Source organism: Sminthopsis crassicaudata, chromosome 3, assembly GCF_048593235.1.
Source record: "Sminthopsis crassicaudata isolate SCR6 chromosome 3, ASM4859323v1, whole genome shotgun sequence".
NCBI classification, from domain to species: Eukaryota; Metazoa; Chordata; class Mammalia; order Dasyuromorphia; family Dasyuridae; genus Sminthopsis; species Sminthopsis crassicaudata.
In genome coordinates, this window is record NC_133619.1 from 81,301,995 (window position 1) to 81,316,520 (window position 14,526).

At 32.6% G+C, this 14,526-nt stretch overlaps 1 protein-coding gene across 2 annotated transcripts in view; it reads right to left on the minus strand.

The window, feature by feature from the left end:
• The window catches only part of FAM117B (family with sequence similarity 117 member B), a 98,074-nt gene that overhangs the window by 54,614 nt on the left and 28,934 nt on the right, over positions 1-14,526 (minus strand). For both annotated transcript variants that reach the window (XM_074299013.1, XM_074299011.1), the window contains exon 2: positions 11,279-11,430. In XM_074299013.1, coding sequence (XP_074155114.1) covers positions 11,279-11,430 — 152 coding nt within the window. The remainder of the gene's footprint in view (positions 1-11,278; positions 11,431-14,526) is intronic.

Below are 14,526 nucleotides of genomic sequence, written 5' to 3' on the forward strand. Positions count from 1 at the left end.
AGAATCTTATTATCCTTCAATACTTCAAGGATCTGGTGATTTCCTTTGTGTGCATAATTTTCCCCCTACCAAAGCAAGTCACAAATCCACAAAGTAAACAGATGGTCTTCAAGAACCCCAGTAACCAAAATAATTCAGCATCTTAAGAACAATTGCACATTGTTCTGAAAATCTCCAAGGCCAGTTCTGGAAGTCCATTAGTGTCCTGGAAGCAAAGTCTTTCTAGGTGAGGAAGATTGGTCAGAGGCTTTAAGAACCCAGTGTCATTCCTATCCTTATCATAATGAGGAACTGGAATAGTAAGGAATTCATGAAAGATGGTTATCATATAGAGAGGCAGTTCTATATAAAAGCTATAACTTACAATAGAAAAATAAGAGACAACTTACTTATCCCACAAATTGGTGAATGGATGAATATACTACAGCATGCCAATTTAAAAAAAAAAAATGACTACTCCCCAAATAAATAAATAATAGATAAATAAAAGGAATACCAAAAAAGTTGAATACAATTCTGTGATCTATATCCTGAAAGGCTAATTTTGAGACAGTAAAAGATAACCAAAACAATTGAAAAGATTTACATTAATAGAGCCAAGAAACAGAAAAGAAAAGAACATTATACACTGAAAACTAAGTTAAAAAGTAAAATAAATATACAAATACAAAGAGAATAAATAAAAGACATGATGAGCAGGGAAATATCTTCTCTGTGCTTTTCTACACATGGCAAGAGTTACCTGAATTGATACTGAAGTGCATAGTTATTTGCAAAATTTATTTGAAATTCTATAGAAAGTTAATACATAGGACATAACTAATGAACTGTTAGGGACAAGATGTAGACAGAAATTCAAAGTGCAAATAATTGTAAATATTTAAATTTGGCCAATAAAATTAGATACTTAATTTTAAATTCTCCTTAAAGGATTCAAGACGAAACATGCTATCACCTTCAAAAAAGAGAAATGATGGAAAGGATACAGACTGATGCATATTTTCACCTACTTTTTTTTTTCTTGAATGGATAGAAGGGAGGTTAGAGGATTTCTGGCTAAAGCAGAAATCTTTATTGCGTGTCTATACATTTTTTAATGGGTTTTATTTTTATTGACTTTTCAATGAAAGAAAGAAAATTGGAAATAAATTTTTTAAAAAACTTAGCCATGTCGGGGCAGCTAGGTGGCACAGTGGATAGAGCACCAGCCTTGAATTCAGGAGGACCAGACTTCAAATCTGATCTCAATCACTTAACACTTCCTAGCTGTGTGACCCTGGGTAAGTCACTTAACCCCAGCCTCAGAAAAAAATAAAAATAAAATAATAAAAACTTAGCCATGTCAATATAGAAACAAATATTATATATGAAATTATGTACTTCTGTTAATTTTTAAAAATGCATATTATTACTATATTTAACAAAACAGTAGAGAAACGCAATTATTTTCATTTTCTGAACTTTTTTCAGAGTGTTTTTCAATTTTTCACACTTTTCTCATATATTTTGCATCTTACTTTCTACTATCTTCTGAACATCCCAAAGATACCTTCTCTTAAAACAAGCGTGTATGTCCAGATTAACACTGGGACTATGTTTGAAAATATGTCTCATCTGCCAAAAGGCAAGAGGCAGGCTTCACTATGAGTCTTAAGTCATGACTGGTCACAGTACTGATAAGCTTTAAAGTCCTTTCAAATATTTTTTCCTTATGTTACAATCACTATCCTAGAGGTTGTTCTCCTTCTTTTGCTTATTTCACTATAAATTTAATTCATATAAATTTTCTAAATTTCTCTGGATTTTGTATAGTTCTATCTTCTTACAATACAGTAACATTTTACTCTATTGATATTTCTACAATTTTTTCAAGAATTCCTCAATTGATGAGTACCTACTTTTGTTTTCAATTGTTTGTGAATCCAAAAAGTGCTGCAATAAATAGCTTAATTCAATGAAGCCTAATCAATTTTCCAATATCTTTTAATAATTCTAACAGTTCTTCCTTATGCTAAAATGATTTTTCTTTCTTTCTCTAATTTCTACCTATGTGATCAGCAGAGTTTTCCCCACTGAAGATACATAGATCTAGTCTAGCCTTCCACATGGACAGACCACAAACTTCACAGAACTAAAAAATGTTGTATTTTATTTTATTTACAAGGTCCTAAAAAATTTTCTGGCTTAACTTTCTTAGTACATTTAAGATGAACAAGTCACATGTTTAGCTGGGATCTACAAAATCAAATTTATCAGCCAAAGCTCCTGTTAGCTAGTTTCCTGTTTTACCTGATATAGATCTTCCCTTTCTGCCATTTCTTCTTTGATGTGTAAATCATTCCCTTCTCCTTCCTACTTTCTGTAAAATTCCCATGTACCCACCTTATTTTGTAACCAAAATCTTTTTTTATCTGGGGCTTTCTGATTTTGTTTAGTAATGTCTAGTGTCTAAAGTTAAAAAGAAAAAGAAAAACTAACCTTCTGACAATTTTTGTCTTAAAACTAAACAAGAAGTATTCCTCAAGAACAGGCCATGCAAACCAAAACAAACAAACAAAACAAAACAAAACAAAAAAAAAAAAAAACCAAGTCTCATTTTTCAATTCCTCCCCTTAAAAAAAGTTACTATGGGAATTAAAAAAATATCTCATAAGAGTCATTCCCAAATGGTAAGGGGACCAAAAATATGAGCAAAATTCTTAAAAGAAGGATTCTAGAAAACTATTAATAGTGACAGGAAAAACTATTCTCATTTACTCACATCAAGAGAGCTATGAAAAGAAGACAGGTACTAGAGTTATGAAATTGGTGCAACAAATCTGGAAAGTACCTTCCAATGTTCTTCCTCCCCTCCCCCAGCCAGCCCCTTTGTGAGGCGCCCATTCCATTCCCCTGTTCACCTCCCATTTCTCCCATTCCAATGCTGCACCCACACTGCTGCCATAGTTTTCCCTAACCATGTGACTCCCCCCACTTCAAGTAAACCAGAGACCCTTTAACTATCTGAGAGATAAAACCCACTGCTTCTATTGAGCTTTTAAAGGCCTATCTTCCCAGCCTCAATGGATTTGACTATCTCTGCAATCGTCTAACTCCTCAAACATAATCTACTTCCTGCTTTTTTGCGCCTCTGCACCAGCTGCCCACAGGACAATAATGAACTTCTCCTTGGCGCCACTTAAAGGAAGAGAAGTCCCTCTCTTCCTTTAAGAGTTCCACATCATTTTTTGTGTGAAATCCTTTCTAATCCTTCCCTGAAGTCTTCAAAAATCCCAGTGACCACCTGCCCAAACCCTCTAATATTTTAACTACTATGTATTTACATTTATTCATTTTATCTTTATGCAATGTATGTTTTTATGTATATTTACCTCCTCCATTAAGGTAAGCCCTTTGCAAGTAAAAACTGTTTTATTCTCAGCATTTATATCTCCAGGTAGCAGGCATTTATTTATTAAGCATTTACATTGTGCCAAGCATTGCACTCACAAAAAATAAGTAAATAATAAGATGCCTGCACCTCTAAGGGCTTACATATTAATGAAAGACAACAGTGAACAAATGGAAAGAAAATCCCAGGGGGTCATAGGGTGAAGATCAGGATGAGAAAAACTTCAAGAAAGGCAATGTATCTAACACAGAGTAGGTCCATAATATAAATATTTATTGATTAACTAATTCAAATAACAAAACATTTATTTAGGGATTACTACATGCCAAGAACTATACTAGGCACTAATCACTGGAAGACAAAAGCAAAATAGTCCCTGTCTTCAAGGAACTTACATTCTAGAGATACACAAGTATCTATACAAAACACAGAAAACAGGAAAAAGGTAACCTAAGAAACAAAAACAAAAATAGCTGGTGGGAATAGAGAAGATTTGAAACTGGCCTGAATGACTAGGTCCAAAAACTAAACTGTAATTGACAGGTTTATTTCAACCAAGAAGAAAAATAATCTAAGAGAATGCCATAACTCTAGCTCTAGGCCCTGTTACCATGAAACAAGAAAGACTATTATCTACTAAAGTCCTACTAATACAAAGGGATTCAAAAATATTGCTAAAACCATGATCCTTTTAATTTTAACTGTACTGGTTTTGTTTCTGTAAAAGCTTCTTAAATTATATATAATCAAAATTATATTTCCTTATCCTACCATCTTTTTTTTTTTTTTTTTGGAGGGGGGAGGGAGGATCATGAATCCTTCCCCTATTCTAATTTATGATATAAGCTTTTATATTTAGGTTATGGATCATTTTGAAGCTTATTGTAGCATATGGTATAAGACACTGGTATGAATAATTTCTGTTTCTCAGCAGCTTCTATCAAATGTTTGGTTCTTATTCAAAAGCTAAGATTGTTTGGTTGAATCATGTTGTACAGAAGAAAAAGGAACACACTACTATGTTCTTTTGGATTTGAATGTTGAATACCTAATTTGTATTAGTTTGCAGTTTGAGATCTCCCCAGATTAATTGTTATTATTTTTTCTATTTTTATGAAGTAATCCTGTAGTACAGTGGTTTAGTTCTAAATCTGCTAGCTTCCGTTGCCTTGTCGTTTGTATTTTATTGGCACAAACCAAGCCTGAGACAATTGTATATTTCCCAGATCCATGTTTAGCTATTCTTGTTAGCTCTCACTTACTAAGAATTAAGTTCTGGTGTTAATCAGTTGGGGAATGGCTAAATAAGTTATGGTATATAAATATAATTGAATATTATTTATCGTTAAGAAATGATCAGACCAATTTCAGAAAGGCTTGGAGAGACTTATATGAACTGATTCTAAGTGAAGTGAGTAGACCCAAAAGAACATTGACACAGCAACAACAAGATTATGCAATGATCAATTGTGATGGATGTGGCTCTTTTTAATATGAGGTGATTCAGAGAAATCCCAATAGTCTTGTGATGGAGTGAGCCATTTGCACCCAGAGAGAAGACTATGGAGATTGAATGCGGATCACCACAAAGTAGTTTCACTTTTTTTTGTTGTTTGCTTGCTTTTTTTCCCCCCTCTTTTGATCCGATTTTTCTTGTGCAACATGATAAATGTGCAGAAGAACTGCACATGTGTAACTTATATTGGATTACATGCTAGATCTAGAGGAAGGAAAAGATAGGGAGAAAGGGAGAAAAAATTTGGAACACAAAGGTTCTATAAGAGTGATTATTGAAAACTACCTTTGCATATATTTTGAAAATAAAAAAACTATTATATAAAAAAAAAGAAACAAAAAAATTCAAATTCTGATGACCCAATCTAGAGATTGATGAACACAATTCTGGAGAGCAATTTCGAACCATGCCAAAAGGGCATATCCTTTGATCCAGCATTGTCATTACTGATCTCAATCAAAAAGATCATAAAAGAGAAGTGGCAAGGACCTGAAAATTGAGTGGATACCCCATCAGTTAGGGAATGGCTGGATATTCATATGAATGTAATGGAATATTATTCTTCTATTAAGAAATGATGAGCAGGCTGATTTCAAGAAAAGTCTGTAAAGACTTATATGAACTAATGCTGAATGAAGTTAGCAGAACCAAGAGAACACTGTTCACGGTAAGAAGATTATGTGATGATCACCTATAATGGATTTAGCTCTTCTCAACAAGAGTAATTGGAATGGAAAATGCTCTCCGCATTCAGAAAGAAAACTAAGGAAACTGAATATAGATTGAAACAATATTTTTACCTTTTCATCATTTTTTTCTCTTTTTTGTCTGTACAACATGATACAATATTAGAAAGGACTGCACATATTTAATCTATATCAGATTGCTTGGGGATGGGAAAGCTAAGAAAAGGAGAAAAAATTTGGAGCACAAAATCTTACAAAAATGAATGTTAAAAACTATCTTTACATGTATTTGAAAAAATAAAATACTATTAAGAAAAAAAATTTCTGCCCTGATTTTTTCCTAATATATTTCCTTTTCTTTTCTCTCTAATTAATATAGCAGATCTCCTACTTAAAACTTTAAAACTGAAAGCTTAAGTATAAATTAACCCCCAAAACTTAAAAGTTTAAAACTTTTTTATTTAAATATATTTTGCATATTTATAAGCTATATCAAATTACTTGCCTTCTCAATTAGAGGAGCAGGCATAGGGAGGGAAAAGATTTTAGAGCTCAAAAAATTAAAATGAATATTAAAAATTGTCGTTTACATGTAACTGATGAAAAGCAAAATGATAAAAATTTTTAAATAGAAAAATAAAACTATTAGTTCTCCTTCCAATTCTTTCCTCCATAGTCCTCATTTTGATTCATTTCTTCCAGGTAATGTTGGATCTTGAATGAATGAATCTGACAGCCAGGAATTCTTTATCCTGATTTTCATTTCCCAGATTGTTTCTGCTGACAGACTCCTTCTTTTGGTATGACTGCAGCCAGATCCTTTCAAGGTTCCACGTTGTCGGCTTAGAACCAGGTTGTCAGCTGTTGCTAGTCAGGGACGTTGGCTGGTTTTCTGCCTCTTGCCAAGGCTTCCTTGGTCAGTTGTAGTATGTTTATCTATCTCTCTCTGCCTCATTCATTGTAGTGGAAGATCTCTGTTTTCTGGAGGGATTCCTAATCAGGGCTATGATGTAAGCTTCTTATATGGGACTGTTGTGGACAACCACTCTGTTTCTCTTCGTAGCACTCAGCTCTTCTAATGTCTACAACTTCCAGCTGCCTTCTGGTGCAGATCTGAGCTGAATGAAGGAATTTAATGATGTTTCTCTTCACATTTCTTGGTCACTATTCAATCTGATGACCTATTTCTATCACTGCTAGAGTAAAACTTGGAAGAACTGGGCTCCCATATAACCCAACACAATGCAATCTTACCTGGATGTCTTACTTTATAATTCTAAAACCTATGAATTCAGGGTCTTAAATATCTTTTAACTTTAGCTGAGAAAATTACTGGCACTGTTAACATCGTGAATAGAGAGTCAGTTAACCCAGAGTCAAGAAGATGTGGGTTCTACGTCTTACCTCTGACACACAATGTGATCCTAGTCAAGTCATTTAATCCATCTCTAGGAACCCAAAACAAAGTTGTAGAATAGGTGATAGAGGGAGTTCTTCCACCAAATCCAATAGAACTAAGATTGAGAATACAACTGATTAGGGAAAAGTCTTTGCAGAAAGTTTTTCTGGTAAAGGTCTCATTTCTAAGATTCCAATTTATAAGACACTCCCCAGTTACTAAATGATCTGATGTGAAATGGAAATCCTCATGCAAAATAAATAAATAAATATATATATATATACACATACACACCCCAAGCTATCTAATGTTTCAAATGAGGCTCAATTTGTAATAGGACTTAAACTATTTACTAAATTTAATTGGGGGGAAGGAAAAGAGGGGAGAAGAGACTAAGGAATTCCACAATCTTTAAAGACTGAAAAAGTTCCTTCCAAAATGTCTCCACAATCCTTTCAGAAAAATCAGACTTGACTACACCATCCCCAGTTGTTAATGTCCTGTATCTTTTTTTCCCTTCCTGACTAAAATTTGTTGGAAAGCCATTAATCTTATCAGACTTAATTTCCTGTGATCTTATTGTCTTTTAAAATCTCTGGAATCTGGTTTCCAGTCAATGGTAACTGCCTTTCCAAGTTACCAAAGAATTCATAATTACCAAATCCAATGACCTTACTTACCTTCCTTATTCCTCCTTTGGCGGAAGAACATGGCTACTTAGGAAAGGATCAAATTCATTTTAAGATTTCCACTAAAATCTTGGACAAGAGGAAAACTCATTTATCTTCACAAAATCCTCAGGAAGTAAGAACAGTTATCCCTGTTTCACAGATGGGTAAACAAGAGGCAAACAGAGATGCAGTGAACTGCTCAAGCTCAAAGATAGTTAAATGTCTTAGGTCAAACTTGAACCTGACTACAGGTGCAATGTTCTATCACTTACTGCAATGAGGGCCCACAGGAGGTTAAATAACATAAATTGACTGGTTTTTTTTTTCCCTAATAAGATCATTACACTAGTAGATGAGGGTAATTAATGCTGGGCATACTATTTACCTAGGTTTCTGAATTTGTTCAAGTCTCACAATATGGTTGAAAAGGCACAAATATGGAAATCAGAGGACTTGGTCTAAATTATGCCTTATCTGTCAAATAAGAAAATAAACCAGATAGCCTCTAAAGTTCCTCTGAGTTTGGTGATCCTGACCAATTAAATGATTGGATCCAAATTTCAAAAGAAGTACCCCAAATATCTGTCCTTGGTCTTGTGCTGTTGAACATTTTCATTAATAACCTGAATAAAGACAAAGATATTAGACTTATCAAATTTGTATATAACAAAAGTTAAGAAAGATAATTATACCTATATCATACTGCTTGCTGTCTTGGGAGTGGGGATAAGAAAGAGGGGGGAAATTTTTGAAAAATAAATGTTGAAAACTATCTTTACACAAAATTGAAAAAAATAAAATACTATGAAAGTGGGGGGAAAGGAAGATAGTTGTAATAATGTGATATTGTATAAAGTTAAGTAAAAAGATCTTGATAAGCTCAGTTTCATTCAAATGTAAAAATATGAAATTTCAAGTCTTATACTTGAATTTTAAAAATCCCTTTCAGTAATACATGATGCTATCACATAGTACAACTGAAAAAGAATTGCAACTGATTACAACCTCACTGAATCATTATTACATTAAAGCATCATCTTAAGCTACATTAATATAGAAAGTGTTCCAAAAGAAGAAGACATTAACGGCTCATAGTACCTGATTAGACCATACATGGAATATTAGGTTCACTTTTGAGTATTCCATTTTGGGAAAAAGACAGACAAACTAACTGGATAAGTCTCAAAGGAAGGCAAACAAAATCGTGAATTTTGAATTATGAGAATTTTACCAGAATACGTGAATTACCAGAGTTTTATTGAGACCTTTTTTTTTCTTAACAACAAAATTGTTTTCCACTATTCCCTCACTATTGAATGCCTCCCTTGTAACAAAGAAAAACAGTTAAAGAAAATTACCAGCCAAATAAATTCTGTCTGACAACATAGGCAATATTCTGCTCTTGTAGGCTGATATACTGTCATTAAGAAGAGAGAAATGTGTTTTGCCATCTATTCTCCAGAATCAAGATTGCTCACTGCAAATGAATTCAATCATTTTTAGTGTTATTTTTACTAGTTATCATAGCGATTACATATATTGGTTCTAGTTCTACCTGTTTTACTGTTATACCTTATAAGCTTATCTTTCTCCTAAATTTTCATAGACATCATTTCTTACAATACACCATTATTCCATTAAGTCAACAAAACCACAATTGGTCAGTAGCTATTCCCCAAAGAATGGGGAATCTACTCTGTTTTCATTTTTTGATTACCATGAAAAATGATGGTGCCTATATTTATATCATGGAATATTTATTTCTGTCTTTAACCAATAATGTCTAGTAGGGCAACCTCTAGGTCAAAAGGTATATGACACTTTACTTTTTCTAACAGAAATAGATCACCTATTTATTCTATTGCAGCTCAGCCTAAGTGTAATTAATGTTCCATTTCTTGCATTACCTTGTTTCACTTGCTATGCATGTGTTCAAATCTCAAGAGTTATTTCAATTTATACTTCACTTATTAGTCATTTGGATCACTTTTTCATAAGATTGATAGCTGAAATTTCTTCTTTTGAAAACTTCATACTGTGATGGCAAGTCATAACCCATACAAAGATTTGCTGTAAGAAATAGGGATATCTTGCTTCAAGAGAAATTTTAAAAATTTAGGAGTTTTCTTCACATACTTGAAGGACTGGAATCAGACTTATTCTATTTGACTCCATAGACAGAATTTTAATACTTATGGGTTATGTGCCATTATGCTAAGTGCTAGAAATATAAGTACAGTCTTTTCCTCCCCCAAAACAGAGTTCTCCTGCTCTCAAGGAGCTTATATTCTAATGGTGGAAGAGATCAGTAAAGAATTATCTTTATTGATGGAGAACAGGGGAGAGACAAAGTAAAGAAGTCAGAAAGTCAGGAGTTGAGATGATGTGAAGTCAAGGCAAGTGAAGTGAAAAGACCCAAAATTAATAATCCTAACTACCTAAAGTGCAGTGGACTGCCTTTTTAAGCAGTGAATCTTGCCAATGCCTTCATTAAAAGTCTGCTAGCAATTTATCAGAAAGGATGAAAATGGAATTCTTATTCAAACAAAAGTTATCCTGGATCCCATTTGAGATTCTTTCCAACTATGAGAATCTCTGTGATATAAGTCCTTATTTATAATAGGCTGAGATAATTCAGGATCCCAGTGTTGGTTCTATCCCTAATTAGGTAAGCTCAAGCAAGTCACTAACTATATAGACCTCTATTTTCCATACACAAATACTACCTTATATCCAAAGTTTCTTTCACCTGTAAGACTATGATCTCATCACCCTAACTTTATTCTATTCCCTTTTGTGTCCAGGGTATAACATTCAAGAGACTGTTCATTTAAAATCCCTATTTTGTCAGTAGGTGTCCTTATCTCCTTATTCAAAATATGCCTAAAACTTTAATATTCAAAGTTCTTACAGAAAAATTAGCTCTCAAATTTATCAGTTCTGCATATTTTACTGTCAAATAAAAAGGTTTTTTAGAATGAAATTGATATTTTCCCTATGTATTTAGATAAGAAATTTTAATACTGAAACTATCTGATTCACTTTCACAATCTTAACAGAAATCCAAAAACAAAACTAATGTTTAAATTTAATACCTTAAACAGATTTTCTTTACAAAATAGAAAATTATTTAAGAGTTCCTTCATAAGTGAATGTAAATTGTTAGCACTACTGTCTATCTATCCAGGTTACTTACACCTTCGGAATCTAATTCTTAATGTGCAACAAGAAAATGGGATTTACACACATATATTGTATCTAGGTTATACTGTAACACATGTAAAATGTATGGGATTGCCTGTCATCTAGGGGAGGGAGTAAAGGGAGGGAGGGGATAATTTGGAAAAATGAATACAAGGGATAATGTTATAAAAAAAAAATTACTCATGCATATATACTGTCAAAAAAAACTTATAAATAAAATAAAAAAAAATAAGTATCGCAAAAAAAAAAAAAAATACAATTTCTCATAAAAAAAAAAGAGTTCCTTCATAATAAACAAGAATAGGAAGAATAAGCCTATGTAAAAAATAAAAAGACTTAAATAAAATTATGAGAAGGTATTCAGTAGAAAAATAAAAAACCTCTCAAAATAAAGGCATTTAGTAAGCTTACCTGTGTAGATTTGTCCCTCATGCATGGGACAGACTGTCCATGATTATCACGAGGCCAGTGTCCTGCAAGATAAGGGGCAGCAAGTGTATCTAATGAGGAAGTTCGACGAATAATGCTGGAGGGGCTTGATGAAGGTGGCCTTGGTTTGTCACCTAAACCAAAGACAAAAACATTTATTTAGAACTTATTTAAAAAAACTGAAAATAGGTCTTAGCATACTATGCATATGAAAAAGTTTCATAACTGATTTTGATATTTCCTTTACTAAAAGCAGGTTAATATTTAACATGTATTGGTCTACCTGCCATATGGGGGAGGGGGTAGAGAGAAGGAGGGGAAAAATTGGAACAAAAGGTTTTGCAACTGTCAATGCTGAAAAATTACTCATGCACATATCTTGTAAATAAAAAGCTATAATAAAAAAAAGCAGATTACAATTGATTTGTTCCAAAAACTTAAAATCTTATTCTAACCAATAATCAAAGGATATAAAGTACAATGTATTACAACCACATGGAAAGAATGCAAATTGCAAATAAGAGAAATGAATATCCAAATAACCCTGAGGTTTTGCCTCATACTCAACAACTTGGCAAAAAACAATTAAAAAATGGCAACAATCAACATCAGAGAAGGTGTGGAAGGATCAACATATTAAGACAATGTTGGCAGAGCTGTGGAATGTATAACCACTCGTAATTATGGAAATAAAGTCATTAAAATGTCCATATCCTTTAAACCAAAGACTCCATTATTGAACTTATACCCATATAGATGGAAGCATTTTTCTAATAGCTAAGAATTGCAAAGAAAAGCAGATGTTTATCAAATGGGGATTTGGTTAACAAATTGTGGTACATGAATGTAATGAAGGATTACTATAGTATAAGAAATAATGTATTCAATGAAGCCTAGAAAGATCTGTATGTACTGATGCAGAGAGAAGAAAGCACAACCAAGAAAACAATACACATAGTGACCACAACACTGTAAAGAACTACACACCAAAAAATAAAAAATAAATGCAACAAAATTATGAAGACTACGTAAGACTCAAAGAGTTAAGAGGACATGCCCTCCCTACCTCCCTCACCCCCCACCCTGCTACTCCTTAAGGAATATGGGAAAGTTCACAGAAGTTACACATTACACATGATTTCAGACTTTTTAGTAAACAGATTCCCTAAAGAAGAAAAAGATGAAGCTCACACTGTATCTAGTGCTATTCTATAAGTTTTTTTTTTTATCATCTATGTGTAGTATTAAATCTATTTCACTAAATATTTAGAATAAAGTTTTAGGTCGCTACATATTTAGAATTGTCTTAACTAAGTAGAAGCAACCAAGGGTCACAGGTCCAATTTCCTATAAAGATTTCATACAAATAAAAATCTGTTTCATATATTAATGCTAGGTTCTAAATCAATTAGTCAGTTAGAATGGAATGATGTGTTGAGAACAGAGTGTATATGTGTGAGAGTGAAGGAGGGAGAGATTAAGAGAGAGAATCAAAAATCAGAAGGATAGAAACCATGTAGATCAAATATTTTTATTATACCATTCAACTTATGCTGCAAAGAAATATAAGAATAAAAGGACATGCCTATTAATAAAGTCAATAAAAAAGATCCAAGAAATTTAAAAGTTACCCAGGAAGACAATAAGAAAACCGATCAAGGATCCAAAATCAATTGAGTAGAAGTGTACATGTATATGATGGGAATGTGTGAAAGAGAGAAGAACAAAAGAAAATAATAAAAGGAGTGACTGAAATTGTGCAAGAAATCATGACAAATGCAACTGAACAGGTAAAAGAACCACTAGAAGAATTTTAAAGAAAAAAAAATTTATATTACAAAGATTTCTATTAAAGAAGGTACCAGAGGAAAGTACAAAGAACAAACTCTTTCTATACATCTCAAAGATAAATACAAAATAAAAACAAAATTTAAACTACAAGCTAACAAAAGTCTACCAAAACAAAAAATTGCAGAATACCTTTTTTTAAAAAATGCTACATTACAACTTAAACAATCAAAAGTAACAAAAGAAACACAAGTGGATAAGGAAACAATACAATATCCTAGATGTACCCTGTGGACAAAAGACACTTAAACAAAGCAAAAACAACAAATATGTCCTTAATAAACAATGATAAACAATGAATTTTTAAATAAAGCATTAGCAAGATAAAACAAATTGTTAGAAAGTTTATAAAATACACTATGATCTGGTTGGATTTATACCAGTAACGGACGATTATTTCAACATATGACGATAAACATAGTGAACAATGTTAAATAAGACAAATAAAAACAATGATTTTTATCCACAGATGTCCAAGAATAATTTTCACAAAATCCACCACTCAAATGCATTGAAAATTCTATCATTTTTTCAGAAATAAATGGAGTTTTAAATAGCGTTTTTATAAATCTAAGAGCAAATATTTTATGTAATACAGAGAAGTTAGAAGAATACCTTCCAATAAAAACAAGGTTAAAGAGATGCCCATTTATCACAACTACTTAACACAAATCATAAAAATGATAGCTATAGTAATAAATCAAGAAACAGAAACTGAGGAAGTAAGCACCAGCAAGGGAAGAAATTACAGTTATTTCTTCCATATCACTGGACCTAGGAGCACAATACCCCCACAATCTGGAAAATCCATGTAAAATGCTTTGGCCTTTCCCTTGTACCAGAGAAGAAGTCTTAAATTTTTTTCTTTTCTCCCCAGGATGCTTATAGCTCCTTAATGTAAAATTTGGGGTGATATTACACAATATTATACATTTACTTTTTCGTTGTTATGTAAGGCTTCTATAAAACTCCTAAAAAATTCCCATTTAAATTTTTTAAGCCAACTTGCAAAATATCAAAACTGTGAAAGATGTACTCTAGAGTTCTTCCTAGAAGTGACTGAAATTAATTGGAAATATACCTTTATCAAAATTATAGGATATGAAAGAAATCTACATATATTCTATAATTTATTTAAAAAGCACAGTAGGGGCAGCTAGGTGGTGCCATGGATAGAGCACCAGCCTTGAATTCAGAAGGACCAGACTTCAAAGCTGGTCACAGACACTTAACATTTCCTAGCTGTGTGACCCTGGGCAAGTCACTTAACCCCAGCCTCTAAATAAATAAATAAATATAGATAAATAAATAGATAAATGAAAATAAAAGGCACAGTAGCAAGAGCTTAAAAGGGAAATTATATTCAAAATAACTACAGAAGC